This window comes from Scomber japonicus, chromosome 2 (genome assembly GCF_027409825.1).
Source record: "Scomber japonicus isolate fScoJap1 chromosome 2, fScoJap1.pri, whole genome shotgun sequence".
NCBI lineage: Eukaryota > Metazoa > Chordata > Actinopteri > Scombriformes > Scombridae > Scomber > Scomber japonicus.
In genome coordinates this window covers 30816086-30828676 of record NC_070579.1, presented here as the reverse complement: position 1 = coordinate 30828676, position 12591 = coordinate 30816086, and the positions used below count along the sequence as shown (strand labels likewise).

The following is a 12591-nucleotide window of genomic DNA, read 5'->3' as shown; positions in this document are numbered from 1 at the left end:
TAGAGCCCAACCATTATCCCCTTGGGGTGAAGATCAAATGCATCCCGTTTGCTCTCTGAACACATATCGTAGCGAGAGAGGGAATAAAAGAGGGAGAGAGCAAGACGGAAGGCAACCAGTACTCAGTGTGAACAGTTTTTTTTTCCTAAACAGAAACTACAACAGAGAAGAATACAACCTGACATCACAGGAAAAACTCGGAAACAGAGGAACACCCTGATTATATGCAGACACAGTGACCACAGCCTTTTGGCAGAAAAAGGGGAATTTAGGGAGGAAACCTCCATGAAAATGAGGTTTCAATGCCTCCACAGAGACAGAGCTGCATTTTCTAAAAAAAATGTTGAGAGATAAATAAATGTAACTATAAAGATGTAACAGATAATATATAACATAATTAAGACATGCAGGATATTTGCTCATTTATGAGACATATAGTGCCTCTGGTTAAGTTTGACTGAATCCATGTGTATTTATTATGTCCTTTGAACTTAAGATTGATTCTATCACTCTGCAAAGCTTCTTCACTTGGCATGACATAGAGAAAGAACAAAACACAAGAACATTCACGTAACAGCTAATTGTCTTTAATGCCTTCATTGTAGTCAACGCTGCAAGTGAAGGTGTGATGTGCACTGGATTGCAGATTGCAAAAACGTGCGGTATGCAAAATGAGAGACACAGAGTGATCGAGATTGATTGGGTAGACAGAATGATAGAGGGGGAGGCAACACGCACACACACACACGCATATACACATACGCATACGTTGACAGTGAAAGATGTCTGGGGTGTTGGCAGAAATGTGAGAGGGATGGCGGCTTCAGGAAGCGTTCATCCTTACAATGGTAGCTGATTAACACAGCCTCACCCTGCCGGACGATCAATGGCTGACTGGAACTGACTCTGTATTGCATCCTTTGAGAATTGAGATTGCCATATACAGTATAAATAGAAGCAACTTGCACAAATGAGAGAGAGAGAGAGAAAGTGTGTGTGTGTGGGTGTCCGACCATCCATAAAAGACGCCTCACTTTTATCTCCATTATTGGACTGACCTCTGCCATTTCTGCCCCTTGGACCTTGGTTCTTTTCTCTTTATATTACTAATCAACTCTCTTGTCTGGGACCACTGTAGCTCATTACTTTATTCAAGGCCGACTCGCTGGCACACACTACATCCCCGATTGATTGGCAGCACTCTCGCTCTAAGCCTGTGAAAGAAATGAAGGGAGTATTGACAGAAGAATCTCATTGTAATCCACTGGGAAGGAGCCTGCAAACGTCTGACTAAAGTTGGGCGAGGGACATTCCAACAGTGTTCACATGCCCGGAGACTTGCCTCAGCTTCTTGCCCGTGGTTTATTCGGTAACAAACATCGACTAAGCGCAGCATAAATTATGCACCACTGGCGCTGAAATCCAAGGTTCACTTTTTCAAAGTTCAGCCTGAACAGCCGGTGTAGGAGCAGCAGTTCCAGACCAGACGAGTGGGCAGCTTCCCTGCTTCAGTCCACCAACACACACGGTACACACATACACTCACGCAGGTTAATAAGGTGCACATGCAACTTGTTGACCGGCTGGACCTTTCCTTGCTGGTGCCTCATGTCCAATCCTGGAAACTGCAGGGATACTGGCAGAAGAAAGGAATTCCTACCTAAAAGTATAAAATATATACCATGGTATATTGACCTGCTGTATATTTATGTAGTGAGGGGGTCTGGATCCAGCTGTCCTCATGCCCACACAAGTATATGGTATTGTTTCATTATGCGCTAACAAAAACCTCATTGTTTCAAAGTTTGTTGAAATATATAACACGTTCACAAAGTTTATTAGTTGAAATACTGCAACATGCCGTGACTAAGCTATCGGTCCCTTGGTGATGAAACTAAAGGTACATCTGCAGGTACTGAAGGAAGCCACCAGTAGCAAGAAATTCTTTCTTCCAGTATGAAAGTGGGTCAAACAGGGATTAACTTCTGGCCCATTTCAGCTTCAGCCTATGGCTTACGATGACCTCCACACTCAACCTGTCCCTCGGTGCTTCAACCCAATAAGCTTTGGCTTAAGACCAATACCCAATCAAGCCTTACGACCGCTCACCAAGTTGGAAGCTTATGACCTTCTTGTGCTTAGAAGAACATGCTTTTGTGGAACTAATGCTGATCTGGCAACCGCATCGCGACCTCTACCCCCCTTTTTTCTTTCAATTACTCGCTTTTTTCTGCTCTTTTGGCACGCTGTTTACTCACAGTTTACTCACACTTTCCACCCACTTGAAGCAATTATTCAAGATTTTCCATTCATAACTTTTGCTTATTAACAAACAACATTTATTTCAGCAGATTTAACCCTCATTTATCCTCTGCTGTTGATGGCAGCAGCTCCCACTGTCTGACCTACGGTGCAAGCATCTGCTAATGGCTTGTATATTATACATTTTACTTTTATTACTCTTCTTCACATGTACCTCATCATTCATCTCTATAACCCATATTACTTATTAAATCCTGCTCAATTTCCTATCTGACTTAATAGAAAGCATAAAATGCTCCCATCTCATAATTTGTCTCTGTTCTATTTCCTCCTTATGACCCTTTGACCCTGCAAACCCTCTCTCCTTGCTGGCGCCTGCAGTCTGACACCTCTATTAAATACAGCAGGTCAATTTGATCAGGCAGCAGCATAGACAGTCCCAGTCTACATCTGGCCCGGCTTAACACCACAGGGCATGAATGCCTCTCAGGGCTCCATTCGTAGGCTTATTAGTGGCACGTTTTGTGGGTGTAATCAAACACAGGTGTTCAAAGCAGCACCAGAGAACTCCCCTGGGGCTCTGTTTACACTAGTGAGAGACTATGGGTCAGATGAATGGATGCTTGCTAATAAAGATGCACTTTGGAGTGATGGATGAGGAAGGAAGGGTGGAGGGCATAGAACAGGGCATTTTGTGTTTAAAGGATGAGACCATGTTTGAATGGAGTGAGCCTAGAGATGTGTAATACATCAAAACAACCGGTGATACCAATAAGATCTTAGTCTGTCTGTGGTCTGCCACGGACTTGACATGTACCTAATTAGGAACAGTTGAAATAATCAAGATTTTAATAAGAACTGACAAAAAACTCATCTCAAGGTCCATTTACTAGTCGTTCTGTAGCTTTCGGTCGTATCACATGATCCTCATCAGCATCAATTTTTCGGACCATTTTAAGGACTTCTTCGTGTTGGATTAAGAGTTAAAATAGAAATGATTACGCTGATGTGCACTGCTACACTGATGCATTCAACTGTGTTCTACTTCTTCTTCCTCTACTGCTGGCAGTGAGAGTAATAACACGTGCAGTCATAATGTATGCTGACCAGCTGGTCTCACCAAGCCAGTGGCTCCTCTCAGCTCCAAAAACATAGGAAATTACCAAAAAAAGGCTTTATTTTGATTAACTGACTATGAATTGAAAATCGAAAAGCTTAATATTCTTGCCTGAAAAAATACAAGTGAAATATTAACAGTCCTACAGCAAAAATTACAATGGGATATCAAGATGGTTAGAATTCCAAACATAAAACTCATCAGTACTAGTGCGACAGTAGAGGAATGTCATACCAGACACCAGGTTTAAAAACTCTCTATACTGTGAAATACAGAGAGATTTATCTGGCGGTGATAGGCTTAATCAGCACTGTGTGAACTTGTTTGGCAAGAGGTAGAGTGTAACGGATGTTCATTTATATGTAAAAGTCCCACTCTCCAGCTTTGATTAAAGAGTTGATTAAAGATACCCTCCATCGGGTTTTTAACCTTGTTAACATGCCCATGTGGTGTATGATATGTCTTGTACCATATGTGTGTTTGATATGCTAATAGACATAAAACATATCAGGAGCGGAATAAGTAGTCAATGCCATGGCTGAACATTTCTGCTTTGAAACTGCAGCGTACCGACGACGAAAACACGGATTCAGTCAGGCGAGATTTCATATGTTACAAATCTAAGAAACCAATCATGTACACTTACGTTAAGAGAAGAGTCCCTAACAGTCTTTACACCATAACCAAGAGAGAAGCTGCTACACTGCTGCGTACTGACATGAATATGTTTGCATATTCATAGATACTGGAATTGTTAATGAGAAAGAAGGAGTAGATCATAGTCATTTAACATTTTAAAGTGGTAATTATACTTTTTTGCAAAAACACATTTGTTCCAAGCAGACTATCCTTTTATATCTTAATACATGTATAGAGAGGAGCTTTAAACATACTAGCTATCAGAAAAGTATTTGTATTGATATTATAACATGATATTTTAGTCACATCTTAAACCTTTGAAGAAATACTTTGACCTTTCAGATAATACCTCATTCACTTTCTTGCCCCCTGCTTCCTGTCTTTATGCTAAGTTAGACTAACCAGCTGCACGCAGTAACTTCATGTTCATGTTTTCCAGACAAACAAGAAAAGGAAGTGACTAATTATTAATTTCAGCTTCAAATGTTCCGTTTTTGAGAGCAATGTTGATTCCATTCAGTTGTAACTTTTGAGATTTCTGTTATTCAGGAGGTGTTTCTGTTATTTTGTCAGCCCCTGTACACCTTCCTCCACAACATACATGTGTATATATACAGTACACTGTGGTAGAGTGAGGACTAAACCATCAGGCGAAGTCAGTCGTTCTACTGTATAAGATTTATCCATCACAGAGTAATATACCTCTCAATGTCAAGTCTGACTTGAGGTGAAATACTAATTTTAACTGTGCGGGCTGCAAGTAGTCCTACACTAAATCATGCTGTAAAAGGGCCTATAAAGGCGGCTGTGCAGTGGCGGTAGAGGAGTGAAAAGAAAGACATATCTGTCTTCCTTATGACAGGGAACACATTGTTAAACCAACCATATGGTTTATCTAGCAAACTCCTGCGTATAGCTTTTGTATAATAGGTCATATCTGCTAAGATGACAAAAAGCACAGTGTTACTGCTGCTACAGCCACGCTGTCTTATTTAAGCTCTTTCTCCTCTCGTTTTGAATGACGGATGGACAAACTGACTGACTGACAGCCGCTGCACAGTGCCAGACACTGAATGCTTTTTCAGGCTGCGCATCCAGATAAAAAGCCACAGCTCACATTGCTTCTCTGTCACTCACAGTTTCATAGGCTAGGGCTTAGTGAGAGGGAGCTGCATGGCAACTGGGTGTCTGGCTGCCTCTGAGTTCACGCTGAGACCATTGGAAAAGGTTAAACAGACTCAAGGTGTGTTCAGGTGTGTGTGGCCCACGGGCGCAAACAAATTTATTCCCTAATTTGATGACATTTCCAACGCTTGGACAAAGCAGCGCAGAGAAAAAGGTCAATTTACATTCACTCAGTTAATTTTGTAAAAAGTCTAGTGTGGCTGTCGCATCGAGCTGCTGTATCCTAAACAGGCATTGTGGTAAACAGAAACACAGATTAACATAACAAGACAATCAAGGGAAGCATTCCAGTGTGAAGGTGAGAAGACGTTCTATTAGGAAACAACAAATAAGCAGCACATGAAGCACTCATCCCTATAAACTTGGATGAATTCAATCAATTTACATTTTACAAGGCCATTACAGGCAGCGGTTTAATTGTGTGGAGATCCGCTGCTATGAGTCTTGGCAAGGTCGCCATAGCAATGAATATAAGGTCACCATGGCAATGAGCTGTATATCTCACCTCTAATTATATACTGAAGAGCTGTGTTTTTCCTATGTGGTGCTTAGGCCTTTAATGGAACTCATTTCCTGACACTGGCAATGGCTGACTGATTTGTTTTTTCAAGCCAAATAAGTGACTTCACTGTAAGTGAAAAATAAACGCCAATATGCTGACTCACCTCTGCAAACAGCAACCTGCTGAATGTGTTGGCCGGAGGAGAAGTCAGCTTGAAGTTCTTCTTGGGTACCACCCAGGTCTCCATGGTCTCCAACTTGCTTGTGGCCAGATTGGTGGCGTGATGCTTGACCAGGTAGCCCTGGAACTGGTCTGCCTGGAAGTACAGATGCACTGACACCGGGTGGCCCATGGGAAAATACCTGGCAGAGCATTTAGAAAGAGAGAGAGAGCATTCATTAACACACCTGATACCTGTGCTGATCTATGTGCTGTGCTGCTTTTAAGGGGCCAACACTGTAAGAGGAGAGAAATATCTAGATTCATCTGGATAATGTCTGGAAGGGACTGGCCTTTGACATGCTAATGTAGCCGGATGCTAATGCATGTGAGCAGTTAAGGTCTCTAGGGAGCCATGTGCTCTGCAATTGCGGCACGATGGACATTAATTCAATGACCTTTAACAGGAAAATGATTGTTAAAAAGACATGTGTCCACCATGCTGATGATTCCCTTTCCTAGTTTGCTGGTTGCCATGCCAATGCTTGGGTATTTGGGGGGTTTTAGCTGTTTTTATTCTTGTACATGTGTATTACAGTAGATCAAAGAAAAGTAATGGACGTGTGAGCAGCTCATTAAAACCCAAGTACCTCTGAGAGCCCCTAAGTAAGTAAATCACCAACTTCTCCTATCGTAATGATTGTTTTTGATATGTGCTGCTTGCTTGAACATGTGCTCTGGTTCTTTAGTGGGACGGTTAAAGACGACATGTGACAGTAGAGACCGCTGGAGTCAGTGAGCTACAGAAAATTACAGAATAGTCATGGGCTGTATTGGCAGTGGATTCAGATTAGTCAGAGCTCTGAACACACACACACACACGCACGCACACACACAATCTAACTAGACACATCACAAGTCTGTGGAACAAAGTTGAACTGGGTCACTCAGTCAGCCAGAGCCGAATGAGGGTCTTGCCCCTCTGATTAGTCTGTTGTTTGTTTGTGTGTCTCTTCATACGTGGCAGAGGGCCGGCCCTCGGGGCAGTCAGCCCGAGTGACTTCTGGAAAAACAAAAAAGGGGCCAGGGTGGGCACTGCTGGGAAACACTCTGCAGCTGCTCTCTGCGCTCCTTCTCGCCCAGAATTTCTCATCCTTCATCTCTTCTGCGTCCTTAAACTCGTCTTTATTCCTCCTCCTTTACATGTGCAAGATTAACTAACACACACACACACACACACACACACACACACACACACACACACACAGACATACACAAACACACACAAACACACTCCCTCTCGCTCTCTCCCTGCTCCCCTGTGCCCATGGCCTCATCAGTATTCCACAAAAGGACCAGGAGTCAACCCGTCCCGGTAAATGCTACCCTGACAAGCAGAACAGCAAATATTTACACCCACAAGGATAGCAGTGTGCACTTCTTTTCCACTGTCTATTTTCCTTTCTTTCTCCTCTCCTCTATTTTCCCATCTGTGTTTTTCCCCCTCTTTGCTCTTCTTTTCTCCTCTTTTCTCCTTCCGTCATCCCGCTTTCTGCCTGCGTCCCTCGGCCCTCGTTCCCTCTTGTCCCGTCTTTCCCAAAAGAGATGTGGCTGCCAGTGTGAGAGACAGTGAGAAGGGGCTGGGGCGTAGCCTTGCACAGAAGCTCCATTCAAGGGCTGCTAAAAGAGCCAAATCCCTCTCCCTGGCCTTTGCCTCTCTCTTTTGCTCCAGTCTCTCACTGCGGCTGCCACATCCATCTGTTGGTAGCACATCTGAATTCTACATGCATGCGAGATATGTGACCATTCACACACCATATGTGGCAGTACTTGAGACTTCAGGCCAAGGACTTGAATTCAACTCAAGTTGTTAAAATGGATAAAAGGATTTAGACTCATCTGCGTAATTTGGACTCTAAATCATAAACTTGATTGGTTTTTATTCTTTGGCTTGATCTGTGAAATTGCTGATCAATAAAACGTAAATACAATGGTGCCGGGGCACGCCTGTGTGTAGCCATGCCACACACATTGTGTATTTCATCATTGGGCCTATAAAACTGGTGTGGCCGAATTAAGAAAATCACAAGGCACATTTAAGTTTTTATTTCTCCTTTCTGTTCAGCATAATGTGAGAAACGCTTCACTGCAGCTGTGTGACTCATTGTGGCTCACATTATTTATGTGCGACTTTCTGATTTGGTGTCTGTACATCACACCAAGAATTATGAGAAATGGTGTATTATTCATGGCTTCCACCCTGTAATGCTGCAGTGATCAATTTATGATGGAACACATCATACTCCAGGCAGGACTAGTGCGCCTGTCTGACACTGTCTGAGTTTTATTATTATGTCCTACTAGGCCTTGGAAAACGTAGATTACAACATTATGATGTCATACATATGTTGGGTCAGCTCTTCACGTCATAGTATATGTTGCAACTATTTAGCATTTTTTAAGCTGCATCATTTACTGAATACAGTCTGCTAGTCAGTAGAGGCAGGTGCCATATTGTCAAATATTGGGGTTTTGTAGAAATACTGATATATATATATATATATATATATATATATATAAGATACATATAGACCAAAAATGTGGATTCACTGGTTTCATCTTAAGAATCTGACCATGAATTGTAACGTACGTTTTGTTGCATTTCTAACAAATGCCAAACACTTTAACAATCTTTGCTTTTCTGTGCACACACCATCCTTTCTTTGTTCAACTAGTTCAAGTTCAAATAAAATGTGTTCAACACAGTTGGATTTGAACGGCTTTGAAATAAAATGATGCAATCCACCACAGGTGCAAGTATTGACCTCACAAATTCATCTTGACTTTCAGTTTGCATTTGAGGAGTGGAGAGTCCTCCCAAAGGGCTTCAAACAACTCACAAACTTTAAGTTACACTTCGATCTGTGTGCATATAAAAGATATTAGGATTTGGCATTAAATACACATCTACACACAAAAACCACATATATACCTGAACCAGTTAAATGCCTGCATTATCACTCAGACACATAGAAACATACACAAGCACACAATTCACTGTACATACACACAGACACACACACTTAAAGTAGTTCTTTCTGTCTCCTTGCTTCCTGACCTTCAGCCTCTGAGCTATCTAAGACTGCTTTATATATACAGCATCAGTCAAGAGTTTTCTCATTCAAGTGAATGTGAAAGTGTGTCCAAACTTTTGACTGGTACTTTGCATGTTAAGTGTTGAGATCTGCTTGTTTGCCCCCAAGGAGAAGCTTTTTCTCACAAGCTCATTTCCTGGCAATGAGAGAGATTTGGAGACCCCCACCTCTCTCTGTAACACACACACATACACACACATATATGAATGTCTCCACCTTCTCCTCGGTGTGCTTTTGCTCTCCCTTTAAACAGATGCAGGGCATGAGCAGAAACAGCTGTAGGCGTTTTGGGGTTTGACAGATGGAAACACGCTTCCTTTCTGTACTCTGCTTTACCCGCAGGACTTCACAGAACACCCACAATGCAGCAGTGGAGGGAGCACTGGATCTGGAAGCCCTGCCAGGCTGGAGCCCTGCTTACGAGGAGCAAACCATCTCAGCTGGCGTGGCACGTTCCAGCTGAGACACTCAGTTTTATGTTGCCTCCTAGACTTACTTTGCAACAGCAAGCGAGACTCCTCTCAAAGATGCTATCAGCTGGTTGTACCTGATGATTTTTTTTTTAAACTTCCCTGAGTCGAACAAGATAGATTGTCATCTTGGAAAACAACCAACAGGAACTACAGCAGATCAGATCACACTGTGTCTCCACATACAGGTGAAACTGTTTTCCCTCCACGCTGTGTTCCATTTAGTTTCATTTGCATTTCAACTTTTGCTGCAGTCATTGAGATGACCATAAAGATGTCATACTGATATTTGTGTTTGATTATCTTTTTGTTTTTCGAGGTAGGGTGCTTTTTATGAGGCGCGTGGGGCTTTCTCACACACACACACACACACTCACACTCACTCAAATTAGTAATTTACACCTCCAGATTTCTGTTTTGAATCCAATCTATTTCTTTATTTCTTTATCAGCATATTTGATTACCACTGTTTTTTAATCACTTTCCTTCTGGGTTTTCGCTGCTGTGCAAATGAACTAAAGGAAAAGCTCATCTAAATCTAAAAACGCTCCTACACCAGATGCTGCTGGGAACATGTGCTGCTGAACCTGCGCAGAAGCACACAAAGCTGAAATGTTCCGTCTGGCTATTAAATATGAAAGCACAGTGTGGTTTTCCCCTTTTCATTTTGACCACATACAGTGTTAACAGCACTGTGGAATTCATACATTTCCACCAATAATACTCTAGCTTAAAGGGAAGGCTTTCAATACTATGACCTATATAGCCTCATTCTCTCAAGGCTAAACTGATAGACTTGTCATATCATGTTACAAAATGAATAGCATTATCTAACGTTCCCAGCTGATGATTGGGACTACCTATTATGTTTCCATGTTGTGTGATCCCAGTCGCAGGCGTCGCATTGTTGGAAATACAAAAGCTTTTTATCTATGTTGTGGTTTCTCATGCTAACGTGGGTGTGGCTCCAGTAAAAATCGCCAGAACTGCACCTGTGGATGTAGCTGCAGGTGTGTGGTGATGCAGTGATGTTAATGATGTGCGTGCGTGTGTGTATGTGTGTGTTTGAAGATAAAGGGCAGAACAAACATATGAGAAGTATTTGCATAGGTGAATGTCTGTGCGTTTGTTTATAAAACTAACCTGCAGCTGTGATCTTTTGGGTTTCCCTGCAGCGAGGCGGCAGCCCTGGCCAAGCCCAGCCGCGAGAAGGAGTGGTAGTACGTGAGCTGTGTGTCCGACAGACTGGCCACGCCATCTGGCTCGTCGTACATGTTCTCCCAGTACGAGTTTAGGGCCGGCGTCCCCTGGGGGAATGGTCCAAACAGGTAGGTGTCCAGCTGGTTCACTATTTCCTGGTTCACGCTGGCTTCAAACTTCCTGGCAAAGAAGGTGGGCCGCACTGTTTGCTGCAGAGGCAGAGAGAGGAGGGAGGGAAGGAGGGAAATGGGGGTGGGTGGGTGGATGGGGGACAGCAAAGCAGGGACGGATGAGATAAAGAGAAGAGAAAAAAGGCGAAGATTAAGAAATGGTAGTGTGCCAGAATGGCAGGGGAACAAATGTGATGAGTGTGTATGTGTGTGTGTGTGTGTGTGTGTGTGTGTGGAGGTGATGTGTGGGATGAGAAATGAAAGAAGAAGGTAGAGGAGAGGAGCTAAGTCTTTTCCATATGGATTTGTGAATTAATATATACATTTAATCAAAATGACTCTCTTTCATTCATCTGCAGGACAAAATGGTGTAGAAGTATTAGGTTTACTGTCCTCTTTGTCAGTGGTTTCTAACCTAGAGGTCAGGAACTTCAAAAGGGGTAGAAAGATAAATTTGAGGGGTCGGGGGTAATAAAGTGGAGAAAATATTTCTCTTTCACAATTTAATGCTTTTCTTCTATCGTTTGTGTGTTTTTTTTCATGAACTATTTGAATCTTTGGTTGAACTGGTCAAACTGACATTACTTCCTTGTAAGGCATTGTAAGATTAAAAGGTTGAACTTCCACTCTATTTGGTTCCTATGAGTCAACTCCCCACATTTCCAGTCCAATGTTTGAATTATCAACCATCTTATATCCCCTTCTAATTACTCCTGCAGGCAGGATGTAGGAAAAACATACTGAACATTTTCTGAACTTTGAGGGGGAAAAAAAAACAACAACTGGGGACTTAGTCAGACATTGGTGATTACAATCTCATATGCAGAGCAGAGTGTCAAATGAACTTGGGAAAACTTGGGAATATAACAAATGAGAGGTCTTAAGTAGTAGAAGTTAATCACATTACCATGCAACGTTTGATGAAAGGATTTTAGGTATGGCATCGCTGGAGATACAAGACACTTCAGGCATCTGTGTCAGACAGCCTCATTACAGGAATTACAGTCAGTGTTGCCCAAAGGTACTTGACTAAGAAAGGTGATAATATGGCTTAAGATATCTTTGGAGGCACAGAATGACACCTCACAAGCATCTACATATAAGTGGATACAGTAGCTGTATGATCTCTCTGTGCTTTTCCTCTTCTGTACACATTCATCATCTCTTTTCTCAGGAGTTCTTTGTATTAGTCGCTCTGTCTGGCCTCCTCCTTTCCACCCATGTCTTTCTCACCCTCTCTGTCCCTGCCACACTGCTGATGCTTGTGTAGTTGAAGGTGCATCATGAAATCTGCCGCCTCCGCAGCTTGGCGTACACACAAAGACATCTTTTCAGCCCCAGACACAAAACTATTTACCGATAGTTAGCCAGCACCGAACACCTTGGTGCTACCTCCTAAAAAAAAAAGAGACCTAATCAATCTGCGGCACATTTTTGTGAGTTCAGCTTTTTCTCATGTGTTTCCGACTGTGGGATATCAAATGAGAGGAGGGAGTTTTTAGTGTTTACACATGGCCAGATGTTGTGCGTTCTGACATGCCCTTGGTGCAGTTATCTGAAAGCACCAACCAGTGACAGCCTGTCTTTCCAAAAGGCTTTCTCATTCTGAAACACATTACTAAACAATGATGCACAAAGACAAAAGGCACACCGCCGCTCTTTTGTCTCCAGAATAACGTCTCCCCTGGTGAGGACACTTCAAAAATCACCATGTGGGAAGCTCTAAAGTTGT

At 42.5% G+C, this 12591-nt stretch overlaps 1 protein-coding gene across 1 annotated transcript in view; it reads right to left on the bottom strand.

Annotated features, from left to right (window-relative positions):
- The window catches only part of xylt1 (xylosyltransferase I), a 75415-nt gene that overhangs the window by 5215 nt on the left and 57609 nt on the right, over positions 1-12591 (bottom strand). The window contains exons 9-10 of the mRNA XM_053336112.1: positions 10633-10898; positions 5869-6067 (exon numbers count right to left, since the gene is read on the bottom strand). Of these exons, the coding sequence (XP_053192087.1) occupies positions 5869-6067; positions 10633-10898 (465 nt within the window). The remainder of the gene's footprint in view (positions 1-5868; positions 6068-10632; positions 10899-12591) is intronic.